This window comes from Coregonus clupeaformis, unplaced genomic scaffold (genome assembly GCF_020615455.1).
Source record: "Coregonus clupeaformis isolate EN_2021a unplaced genomic scaffold, ASM2061545v1 scaf0486, whole genome shotgun sequence".
Lineage (NCBI taxonomy): Eukaryota > Metazoa > Chordata > Actinopteri > Salmoniformes > Salmonidae > Coregonus > Coregonus clupeaformis.
Genome location: NW_025533941.1, coordinates 90,001 through 102,500, shown reverse-complemented (window position 1 = coordinate 102,500; position 12,500 = coordinate 90,001). Strand labels below are relative to the sequence as shown.

At 49.8% G+C, this 12,500-nt stretch overlaps 1 protein-coding gene across 1 annotated transcript in view; it reads left to right on the top strand.

The window, feature by feature from the left end:
- LOC121542581 (TGF-beta receptor type-2) overlaps nucleotides 1-12,500 on the top strand; it is a 58,035-nt gene that overhangs the window by 3,964 nt on the left and 41,571 nt on the right. The window contains exon 2 of the mRNA XM_041852003.2: nucleotides 10,062-10,212. Coding sequence (XP_041707937.1) covers nucleotides 10,062-10,212 — 151 coding nt within the window. The remainder of the gene's footprint in view (nucleotides 1-10,061; nucleotides 10,213-12,500) is intronic.

Here is a 12,500-nt window from a genome sequence, read left to right as displayed (position 1 = left end):
TGTCCTGTTGATATGTGGTGTCCTGTTGGTATGTGGTGTCCTGTTACCTAGTGGTGTCCTGTTGGCTAGTGGTATCCTGTTAGCTAGTGGTGTCGTGTTAGCTAGTGGTGTCCTGTTAGCTAGTGGTGTCCTGTTAGCTAGTGGTGTCCTGTTAGCGAGTGGTGTCTTGTTGGTATGTGGTGTCCTGTTAGCTAGTGGTGTCCTGTTAGCGAGTGGTGTCCTGTTGGTATGTGGTGTCCTGTTAGCTAATAGCGTCCAGTTAGCTAGTGGTGTCCTGTTGGTATGTGGTGTCCTGTTAGCTAGTGGTGTCCTGTTAGCTAGTGGTGACCTGTTAGCTAGTGGTGTCCTGTTGGTATGTGGTGCCCTGTTAGCTAGTGGTGTCCTGTTAGCTAGTGGTGTCCTGTTGGTATGTGGTGTCCTGTTAGCTAGTGGTGTCCTGTTAGCGAGTGGTGTCCTGTTGGTATGTGGTGTCCTGTTAGCTAGTGTTGTCCTGTTAGCTAGTGGTGTCCTGTTGGTATGTGGTGCCCTGTTAGCTAGTGGTGTCCTGTTAGCTAGTGGTGACCTGTTAGCTAGTGGTGACATGTTGGTATGTGGTGCCTTGTTAGCGAGTGGTGTCCTGTTAGCTAGTGGTGTCCTGTTGGTATGTGGTGTCTTGTTAGCTAGTGGTGTCCCGTTAGCTAGTAGTGTCCTGTTGGTATGTGGTGTCCTGTTAGCTAGTGGTGTCCTGTTAGCTAGTGGTGTCTTGTTGGTATGTGGTGTCTTGTTAGCTAGTGGTGTCCTGTTAGCTAGTGGTGTCCTGTTGGTATGTGGTGTCCTGTTAGCTAGTGGTGTCCTGTTAGCGAGTGGTGTCCTGTTGGTATGTGGTGCCCTGTTAGCTAGTGGTGTCCTGTTAGCGAGTGGTGTCCTGTTGGTATGTGGTGTCTTGTTATCTAGTGGTGTCCTGTTAGCTAGTGGTGTCCTGTTGGTATGTGGTGCCCTGTTAGCTAGTGGTGTCCTGTTAGCTAGTGTTGTCCCGTTAGCTAGTGGTGTCCTGTTAGGTAGTGGTGTCCTGTTGGTATGTGGTGTCTTTTTAGCTAGTGGGGTCCTGTTAGCTACTGGTGTCCTGTTAGCTAGTGGTGTCCTGTTGGTATGTGGTGCCCTGTTAGCTAGTGGTGTCCTGTTAGCGAGTGGTGTCCTGTTGGTATGTGCTGTCTTGTTAGCTAGTGGTGTCCTGTTAGCTAGTGGTGTCCTGTTGGTATGTGGTGCCCTGTTAACTAGTGGTGTCCTGTTAGCTAGTGTTGTCCTGTTAGCTAGTGGTGTCCTGTTAGGTAGTGGTGTCCTGTTGGTATGTGGTGTCTTGTTAGCTAGTGGTGTCCTGTTAGCTAGTGGTGTCCTGTTAGCTAGTGGTGTCCTGTTAGCTAGTGGTGTCCTGTTAGCTAGTGTTGTCCTGTTAGCTAGTGGTGTCCTGTTAGTTAGTGGTGTCCTGTTGGTATGTGGTGTCTTGTTAGCTAGTGGTGTCCTGTTAGCTACTGGTGTCCTGTTAGCTAGTGGTGTCCTGTTAGCTAGTGGTGTCCTGTTGGTATGTGGTGTCTTGTTAGCTAGTGGTGTCCTGTTGGTATGTGGTGTCCTGTTGGTATGTGGTGTCATGTTAGCTAGTGGTGTCCTGTTAGCTAGTGGTGTCCTGTTGGTATGTGGTGCCCTGTTAGCCAGTGGTGTCCTGTTAGCTAGTTGTGTTCTGTTGGTATGTGGTGTCCTGTTAGCTAGTGGTGTCCTGTTAGCTAGTGGTGTCATGTTAGCTAGTGGTGTCCTGTTAGCTAGTGGTGTCCTGTTGGTATGTGGTGTCCTGTTAGCTAGTGGTGTCCTGTTGGTATGTGGTGCCCTGTTAGCTAGTGGTGTCCTGTTAGCTAGTGGTGTCCTGTTGGTATGTGGTGTCCTGTTAGCCAGTGGTGTCCTGTTAGCTAGTTGTGTTCTGTTAGTATGTGGTGCCCTGTTAGCCAGTGGTGTCCTGTTAGCTAGTTGTGTTTTGTTGGTATGTGGTGTCCTGTTAGCTAGTGGTGTCCTGTTAGCTAGTGGTGTCCTGTTAGCTAGTGGTGTCCTGTTAGCTAGTGCTGTCCTGTTAGCTAGTGGTGTCCTGTTGGTATGTGGTGTCCTGTTAGCTAGTGGTGTCCTGTTGGCATGTGGTGCCCTGTTAGCTAGTGGTGTCCTGTTGGTATGTGGTGCCCTGTTAGCTAGTAGTGTCCTGTTAGCTAGTGTTGTCCCATTAGATGTCTGGATGCTTTTTACAGTGGAGATCAAGTTTATAAAGTGTCTGACTGGGTTAAAGAGACAGTGGATTACGCAGTGAGATGGAACAGAGTAAATAGGCATTTTAACGTCATAGATTTAGCAGGTGGTAACTTGTGGAATAGACACCGGCTGGAATGCAGTTTTACCCAATCAGTGTTCAGGATTAGACCCACCTGTTGTATAACTACTGTTGTTATGCACTGGGCTGCATTGACACCTGACCTCATAGACCTGCTGTCAGTGCTTTTATTTAGTTTTAAGGGAGTACAGATTGGTCGGGCTTACTGTGTCATGGCCTTTTGAGAGAGAGGGAGGGGATGTGAATATGAGCCCATGTTTACAGTAACCTCTTGCGGCCTCTACTCTGAGTGGAGAGAGAGAGAGAGAGAGAGAGAGAGAGAGAGAGAGAGAGAGAGAGAGAGAGAGAGAGAGAGAGAGAGAGAGAGAGAGAGAGAGAGAGAGAGAGAGAGAGAGAGAGAGAGAGAGAGAGAGACAGAGAGAGAGAGAGAGAGAGAGAGAGAGAGAGACAGAGAGAGAGAGAGAGAGAGACAGAGAGAGAGAGAGAGAGAGAGAGAGAGAGAGAGAGAGAGAGAGAGATCTGAGAGGGAGGGAGAAGACAGAGGGAGAGAGAGAGAGAGAGAGAGAGAGAGAGAGAGAGAGAGAGACAGAGAGAGAGAGAGACAGAGAGAGAGAGAGAGACAGAGGGAGAGAGAGAGAGATCTGAGAGGGAGGGAGAAGACAGAGGGAGAGAGAGAGCAACATATATATGCAGTGAGAGAGAGAGAGAGAGAGAGAGAGAGAGAGAGAGAGAGAGAGAGAGAGAGAGAGAGAGAGACAGAGAGAGACAGAGAGAGAGAGAGAGAGAGAGAGAGAGAGAGACAGAGAGAGACAGAGAGAGAGAGAGAGAGAGAGAGCTCCAAAACATCTATTTATGGAGCAGATGAGGAGAAGAGAGAAGGGGTCAGGGATCCTCCAAGTGGCTGCTGGGTATTTGTTTATTTGACCATATTAGTATTGTCTTCTCCTCGTGGTGGCCAGCCACACTCTCAGAAAAAAAGGTGCTATTTAGGACCTAAAACGGTTCTTTGGCTGTCCCCATAGGAGAACCCTTTGAAGAACCCTTTGTGGTTACAGAGAGGTTTCTACATGGAACCCAAAAGAGTTCTACCTGGAACCAAAAAGGGTTCTCATATGGGGACAGCCGAAGAATCCTTTTGGAAGCCTTTTTTCCTAAGAGTGCAGAGGTCATCCCCTCATGGCTCGCCTCACTGAGCCCTCACGCCTGGTCAGGGGTTTAGAGGGGAGTCAAAGGGGGAGGGAGAGACAGGGGGGAGACAGAGGCGGAGAAATCTTCCCCCTCCATCTCCTCCTCCTAAAATATATTTTGGAATGGATGGATATCGGTATGTCACCTCACCGAGCCCTTACGCCTGGACAGAGGATTAGAGAGAGAGTTAGAGGGGGGGCGAAACAGAGAGGGGAGTCGAAGAGGGAGATATCTTTCAGGAGGGGAAAGAGAGCAGTGGAGGGGGAGAGTTAGAGGGGGGGCGAAACAGAGAGGGGAGTCGAAGAGGGAGATATCTTTCAGGAGGGGAAAGAGAGCAGTGGAGGGGGAGAGTTAGAGGGGGGGCGAAACAGAGAGGGGAGTCGAAGAGGGAGATATCTTTCAGGAGGGGAAAGAGAGCAGTGGAGGGGGAGAGTTAGAGGGGGAGACAGGGGGAGTATGAGGGGGGAGAAAGGTTTCAGAAAGGGAATGAGAGCAGTGGAGGGGGAGAGTTAGAGGGGGAGACGGGGAATCGGAGGGGCATGAGATATCTTTTAGTAGATGAAGGGGAGCGGTTAGTCCCCCGCTGGGTAAGTTATGTGGTGCTAATGTTCCTGAGGGGCTCCAGCCTGGTGTCCCTGCTAGTTTAGGTGACAGCCAGGAGGATGTGACTCCTCTCCTCTCCAGCCTGGTGTCCCTCCTAGTTTACGTAAAATCCAGGAGGACGTGACTCCTCTCCTCTCCAGCCTCGTGTCCCTGCTAGTTTAGGTGACATCCAGGAGGACGTGACTCCTCTCCTCTCCAGCCTGGTGTCCCTGCTAGTTTAGGTGACATCCAGGAGGACGTGACTCCTCTCCTCTCCAGCCTGGTGTCCCTGCTAGTTTAGGTGACATTCAGGAGGACGTGACTCCTCTCCTCTCCAGCCTGGTGTCCCTGTGTATTTAGGTGACAGCCAGGAGGACGTGTCTCCTCTCCTCTCCAGCATGGTGTCCCTGTGTATTTAGGTGACAGCCAGGAAGAATGTGACTGTTCCCCTAACCCCTGCTGTGGGTCTTTGTGGTGTGGTATATTCGCCATCTGCCTGGTGGGGTTGTCAAATGCCTGCTGATCTACTGTAGAAGTAATGAAAATGGTTATATGTTGTACATTGTGCAAATCAATAAGGATGTCCTCGGGTCTCTGTGATGTGGTGAAGTGACTGTGGCAGAGGCAGTCTGCCTAGTGGGGTTGTCACATGACTCTTGATGTAGACGCTGTGGCATTGCAGGACAGTAGAAGTCACATGACTCTTGATGTAGACGCTGTGGCATTGCAGGACAGTAGACGTCACATGACTCTTGATGTAGACACTGTGGCATTGCAGGACAGTAGAAGTCACATGACTCTTGATGTAGACGCTGTGGCATTGCAGGACAGTAGAAGTCACATGACTCTTGATGTAGACGCTGTGGCATTGCAGTACAGTAGAAGTCACATGACTCTTGATGTAGACGCTGTGGCATTGCAGTACAGTAGAAGTCACATGACTCTTGATGTAGACGCTGTGGCATTGCAGTACAGTAGAAGTCACATGACTCTTGATGTAGACGCTGTGGCATTGCAGGACAGTAGAAGTCACATGACTCTTGATGTAGACGCTGTGGCATTGCAGGACAGTAGACGTCACATGACTCTTGATGTAGACGCTGTGGCATTGCAGTACAGTAGAAGTCACATGACTCTTGATGTAGACGCTGTGGCATTGCAGTACAGTAGAAGTCACATGACTCTTGATGTAGACGCTGTGGCATTGCGGTACAGTAGAAGTCACATGACTCTTGATGTAGACGCTGTGGCATTGCGGTACAGTAGAAGTCACATGACTCTTGATGTAGACGCTGTGGCATTGCAGGACAGTAGAAGTCACATGACTCTTGATGTAGACGCTGTGGCATTGCAGTGCAGTAGAAGTCTTTGCTAGTGTATAATGTGCATCCCATCACATGCCTCTTGATGCAGGAATGTCGTATATTGTGAAGCTCAAAGAGGATGTTTTGATTTCTGGTGTGGGAGGAAACATGACAGGAAGGACATGTTTAATCTCCATTGTTTTCTTTACTGCCGTCTCTATCCATGTCTCTAAAACACTGTTCACTACTACTACAGTATGTTCCCTCACACAGACAGAACTAGCTTCCTCTCTACCTGACTGCTTCACACAGACAGAACTAGCTTCCTCTCTACCTGACTGCTTCACACAGACAGAACTAGCTTCCTCTCTACCTGACTGCTTCACACAGACAGAACTAGCTTCCTCTCTACCTGACTGCTTCACACAGACAGAACTAGCTTCCTCTCTACCTGACTGCTTCACACAGACAGAACTAGCTTCCTCTCTACCTGACTGCTTCACACAGACAGAACTAGCTTCCTCTCTACCTGACTGCTTCACACAGACAGAACTAGCTTCCTCTCTACGTGACTGCTTCACACAGACAGAACTAGCTTCCTCTCTACCTGACTGCTTCACACAGACATACCTAGCTTCCTCTTTACCTGACTGCTTCACACAGACAGAACTAGCTTCCTCTTTACCTGACTGCTTCACACAGACAGAACTAGCTTCCTCTTTACCTGACTGCTTCACACAGACATAACTAGCTTCCTCTCTACCTGACTGCTTCACACAGACAGAACTAGCTTCCTCTTTACCTGACTGCTTCACACAGACAGAACTAGCTTCATCTCTACCTGACTGCTTCACACAGACAGAACTAGCTTCCTCTCTACCTGACTGCTTCACACAGACATAACTAGTTTCCTCTCTACCTGACTGCTTCACACAGACACTTCTAGCTTCCTCTCTACCTGACTGCTTCACAAAGACAGAACTAGCTTCCTCTCTACCTGACTCGATCACTAGACAGAACTAGCTTCCTCTCTACCTGACTGCTTCACACAGACAGAACTAGCTTCCTCTTTACCTGACTGCTTCACACAGACAGAACTAGCTTCCTCTCTACCTGACTGCTTCACACAGACAGAACTAGCTTCCTCTCTACCTGACTGCTTCACACAGACACTTCTAGCTTCCTCTTTACCTGACTGCTTCACACAGACAGAACTAGCTTCCTCTCTACCTGACTGCTTCACACAGACAGAACTAGCTTCCTCTCTACCTGACTGCTTCACACAGACAGAACTAGCTTCCTCTCTACCTGACTTCTTCACACAGACAGAACTAGCTTCCTCTCTACCTGACTGCTTCACACAGACAGAACTAGCTTCCTCTCTACCTGACTGCTTCACACAGACAGAACTAGCTTCCTCTTTACCTGACTGCTTCACACAGACAGAACTAGCTTCCTCTTTACCTGACTGCCACATCCAGCTGTCAAGCTGACAAACTCATTCCTTAAGTTACCAGGTCCAGGCCACACCACCAACCACACCACCAACGAGTTAACAGGCTCTGTGTCATGTCTCCTGCAGCCCACTGACCCACTCCCACTCTCTTCCCCTGTTGGAGTCATTACAGAGGAACCAGGCCTACAGGCCCCCTCAGTTGCCAGGCCTCCCCCAGGATCAGATCTCTGTCCTGGGCTGTAGTCTCTCTGTGAGGGGAGTGGATGGATGGATGATGACATGAATCAAATCAAATCAAATCAAATCAAATTGTATTGGTCACATGCGCCGAATACAACAGGTGCAGACATTACAGTGAAATGCTTACTTACAGCCCTTAACCAACAGTGCATTTATTTTAAACAAAAAAAGTAAAAATAAAACAACAACAAAAAAAGTGTTGAGAAAAAAAGAGCAGAAGTCAAATAAAGTGACAGTAGGGAGGCTATATATACAGGGGGGTACCGGTGCAGATCCAATGTGCGGGGGCACCGGCTAGTTGAGGTAGTTGAGGTAATATGTACATGTGGGTAGAGTTAAAGTGACTATGCATAAATACTTAACAGAGTAGCAGCAGCGTAAAAAGGATGGGGTGGGGGGGCAGTGCAAATAGTCCGGGTAGCCATGATTAGCTGTGAATCCTGCCTCACTGTATCGCTATGAGGTCCCACATAACTCGGGTTGGTAGCGCAGAAGGCCAGTAAGACGAGAGGAAATAAGGATATTCTAGCTGATTAGGAGTAATTCATTAGCTCAATATTCATTAGTTCAGTATTGTAAATAATATTTTTTTCTTAACTGACTTGCCTACTTAAATAAAAAACAGTAGTAATTAGTTCAGTTGATATAGTTTTTTGGCAGCCTTGGCTGTTGATACAGCACTCACAGTGTCAGTAACAATATAATTACACACACGCCTTTCTCTTTCCAAGGTTTTTCAGTGGGCCAGCTGAACTGTGCCAGACAGAAGCAGGCTGGCGAGGGTTTTTCAGTGGGCCAGCTGAACTGTGCCAGACAGAAGCAGGCTGGCGAGGGTGCTCATCAGGAGAGACACACACGAGCAGGGGGGACAGGCTGCCACCAGACCATGCACGAGCGTCAACGCACACTGAATCATTCTCCCTCTTGCGCATTGCACAAAACCACAAGCTCTTTCTCTCACACACACATACTGGCCCTAACGAGAAGGATTCAGAAATGCCCAATCAGAACAGAGGGCGGTCCTAAGAAAGGACTACCAGAAGTGTTTGAGCAGCTGCAGTCGTGACCCACATACCACATGGATGATCCTGTGCTCTGTACCTTCTAGACAGGATAGCTGTGTGGGTAGCAAGAGGACACCACACTTGCCATTTACCGATACAATCCCACCAATATACAACATTGGTGCAACAATTATGGACAGTTCAGCCCCCTCAGTGCTCTGCCTCAGACGTTCACTTTCAGCCACCCTTTAGTGTCTTAAATGACAGTATTTAGCTGGCTCAGGCCTCTGGATGTGTGGGTGGTACTACACTCAATGGTGCAGTTGGACTGTAAACAATGTGTCTCAGAGTTAAATGAGGTCTGCATCCTGTGAAGTGAATAACCTGGAGTATGGAGTGGTGATCAGATAACCCACACAGACACACACATGCACGCACACACACACACACACACAAACACACACACACAAACACACACACACACACACACACACACACACACACACACGCACGCACGCACGCACACACACACACACACACACTGGAGTCATGAAAGACAACCCATGGTTGCAGTCATATGAAGGGCATGCTAAAACACTCATTGGACAGACTCTTTGGTATAGTGCCCAAAAAACAAAATGTTCTATAGATATTTTGTCTCTATCGATGTACAGATATGAGGCAGACTGACTATTCTGTGTGTCTATCGATGTACAGATATGAGGCAGACTGACTGTTCTTTGTGTCTATCGATGTACAGATATGAGGCAGACTGACTGACTGTTCTTTGTGTCTATCGATGTACAGATATGAGGCAGACTGACTGACTGTTCTTTGACTTGTTTTGTCTGTGTGAGTGACTTTCATACCTCTTCACTGGTGCTGAGTGAAGGGCTCCTTTACCACAAAGGACGGCTCAGTGGTTCCGTGGCTTAAGTTAGCATGCAGTCAGTCAGATCAGGAAGTTACAGTCAGACAGATCAGGAAGTTACAGTCAGTCAGATCAGGAAGTTACAGTCAGACAGATCAGGAAGTTACAGTCAGTCAGATCAGGAAGTTACAGTCAGACAGATCAGGAAGTTACAGTCAGTCAGATCAGGAAGTTACAGTCAGTCAGATCAGGAAGTTACAGTCAGACAGATCAGGAAGTTACAGTCAGTCAGATCAGGAAGTTACAGTCAGACAGATCAGGAAGTTACAGTCAGTCAGATCAGGAAGTTACAGTCAGACAGATCAGGAAGTTACAGTCAGACAGATCAGGAAGTTACAGTCAGACCGATCAGGAAGTTACAGTCAGACCGATCAGGAAGTTACAGTCAGACCGATCAGGAAGTTACAGTCAGACCGATCAGGAAGTTACAGTCAGACCGATCAGGAAGTTACAGTCAGACCGATCAGGAAGTTACAGTCAGACCGATCAGGAAGTTACAGTCAGACCGATCAGGAAGTTACAGTCAGACAGATCAGGAAGTTACAGTCAGACAGATCAGGAAGTTACAGTCAGACAGATCAGGAAGTTACAGTCAGACAGATCAGGAAGTTACAGTCAGTCAGATCAGGAAGTTACAGTCAGTCAGATCAGGAAGTTACAGTCAGACAGATCAGAAGGCCTCAACAGGTCAGGGAGCACAGATAGAGATCAGCTTAAGAGAAAGAGATGCTAGCTCAGACTGATCCTGTGTTGCTCAGTTGGTAGAGCATGGTACTTGCAATGCCAGGGTTGTGGGTTCGATTCCCAAGGGGAACCAGTATGAAAATGTATGCACTCACTAACTGTAAGTTGCTCTGGATAAGAGCATCTACTAAAATGTAAAAATGACTACATTGCTAGCATGCAGTTCACCCCCGTGATTGTTTTTGTGAAAAGTGATAATAGTTACATAATATGTAATTGATTGATTGAATGACAACATATTGAATTTTGATTCATTATGTTTCTCCAGATGGGATGTTCCCGCCGTCCTTCAGCCTGAAGAAGTTGTGTAAGTTCTGTGATGTGGAGTCTTCGTCCTGCAACGGGACAGGAAGCTGCCTCTCCAACTGTTCCATCACCGCTATCTGTCCCCAGGAGGAGGAGGTCTGCATCACCATCTGGTAGGGTTACAGTGGAGAGGGGGGGTCTGCATTACCATCTGGTAGGGTTACAGTGGAGAGGGGGGGTCTGTCTCCATCTGGTAGGGTTACAGTGGAGAGGGGGGGGTCTGTCTCCATCTGGTAGGGTTACAGTGGAGAGGGGGGTCTGCATCACCATCTGGTAGGGTTACAGTGGAGAGGGGGGTCTGCATCACCATCTGGTAGGGTTACAGTGGAGAGGGGGGTCTGTCTCCATCTGGTAGGGTGACAGTGGAGAGGGGGGGTCTGTCTCCATCTGGTAGGGGTTACAGTGGAGAGGGGGGGTCTGTCTCCATCTGGTAGGGTGACAGTGGAGAGGGGGGTCTGCATCACCATCTGGTAGGGTTACAGTGGAGAGGGGGGTCTGCATCACCATCTGGTAGGGTTACAGTGGAGAGGGGGGGTCTGTCTCCATCTGGTAGGGTTAAGCAGTGGAGAGGGGGTCTGCATCACCATCTGGTAGGGTTACAGTGGAGAGGGGGGGGTCTGTCTCCATCTGGTAGGGTTACAGTGGAGAGGGGGGGGTCTGCATCACCATCTGGTAGGGTTACAGTGGAGAGGGGGGGGTCTGTCTCCATCTGGTAGGGTTACAGTGGAGAGGGGGGGTCTGTCTCCATCTGGTAGGGTTACAGTGGAGAGGGGGGGTCTGTCTCCATCTGTTAGGTTTACAGTGGAGAGGGGGTCTGTCTCCATCTGGTAGGGTTACAGTGGAGAGGGGGGGTCTGTCTCCATCTGGTAGGGTTACAGTGGAGAGGGGGGGGTCTGTCTCCATCTGGTAGGGTTACAGTGGAGAGGGGGGTCTGTCTCCATCTGGTAGGGTTACAGTGGAGAGGGGGGGGTCTGTCTCCATCTGGTAGGGTTACAGTGGAGAGGGGGTCTGCATCACCATCTGGTAGGGTTACAGTGGAGAGGGGGGTCTGTCTCCATCTGGTAGGGTTACAGTGGAGAGGGGGGTCTGTCTCCATCTGGTAGGGTTACAGTGGAGAGGGGGGTCTGCATCACCATCTGGTAGGGTTACAGTGGAGAGGGGGGGGTCTGTCTCCATCTGGTAGGGTTACAGTGGAGAGGGGGGGTCTGTCTCCATCTGGTAGGGTTACAGTGGAGAGGGGGTCTGTCTCCATCTGGTAGGGTTACAGTGGAGAGGGGGGGTCTGTCTCCATCTGGTAGGGTTACAGTGGAGAGGGGGGGTCTGCATCACCATCTGGTAGGGTTACAGTGGAGAGGGGGGGGTCTGTCTCCATCTGGTAGGGTTACAGTGGAGAGGGGGGGTCTGTCTCCATCTGGTAGGGTTACAGTGGAGAGGGGGGTCTGTCTCCATCCTGGTAGGGTTACAGTGGAGAGGGGGGTCTGTCTCCATCTGGTAGGGTTACAGTGGAGAGGGGGGGTCTGTCTCCATCTGGTAGGGTTACAGTGGAGAGGGGGGGTCTGTCTCCATCTGGTAGGGTTACAGTGGAGAGGGGGGTCTGTCTCCATCTGGTAGGGTTACAGTGGAGAGGGGGGTCTGCATCACCATCTGGTAGGTTACAGTGGAGAGGGGGGGTCTGTCTCCATCTGGTCAGGGTTACAGTGGAGAGGGGGGTCTGTCTCCATCTGGTAGGGTTACAGTGGAGAGGGGGGGTCTGCATCACCATCTGGTAGGGTTACAGTGGAGAGGGGGGTCTGTCTCCATCTGGTAGGGTTACAATGGAGAGGGGGGTCTGTCTCCATCTGGTAGGGTTACAGTGGAGAGGGGGGGTCTGCATCACCATCTGGTAGGGTTACAGTGGAGAGGGGGGTCTGTCTCCATCTGGTAGGGTTACAATGGAGAGGGGGGGTCTGCATCACCATCTGGTAGGGTTACAGTGGAGAGGGGGGGTCTGCATCACCATCTGGTAGGGTTACAGTGGAGAGGGGGGGTCTGCATCACCATCTGGTAGGGTTACAGTGGAGAGGGGGGGTCTGTCTCCATCTGGTAGGGTTACAGTGGAGAGGGGGGTCTGCATCACCATCTGGTAGGGTTACAGTGGAGAGGGGGGGTCTGCATCACCATCTGGTAGGGTTACAGTGGAGAGGGGGGGGGGGTCTGTCTCCATCTGGTAGGGTTACAGTGGAGAGGGGGGTTCTGTCTCCATCTCTCTGTCAGTGTGTGTCTCCATCTCTCAGTCTGTGTGTGTCTTCATCTCTCTGTCTGTGTGTGTCTCCATCTCTCTGTCTGTGTGTGTCTCCATCTCTCTGTCTGTGTGTGTCTCCATCTCTCTGTCTGTGTGTGTCTCCATCTCTCTGTCTGTGTC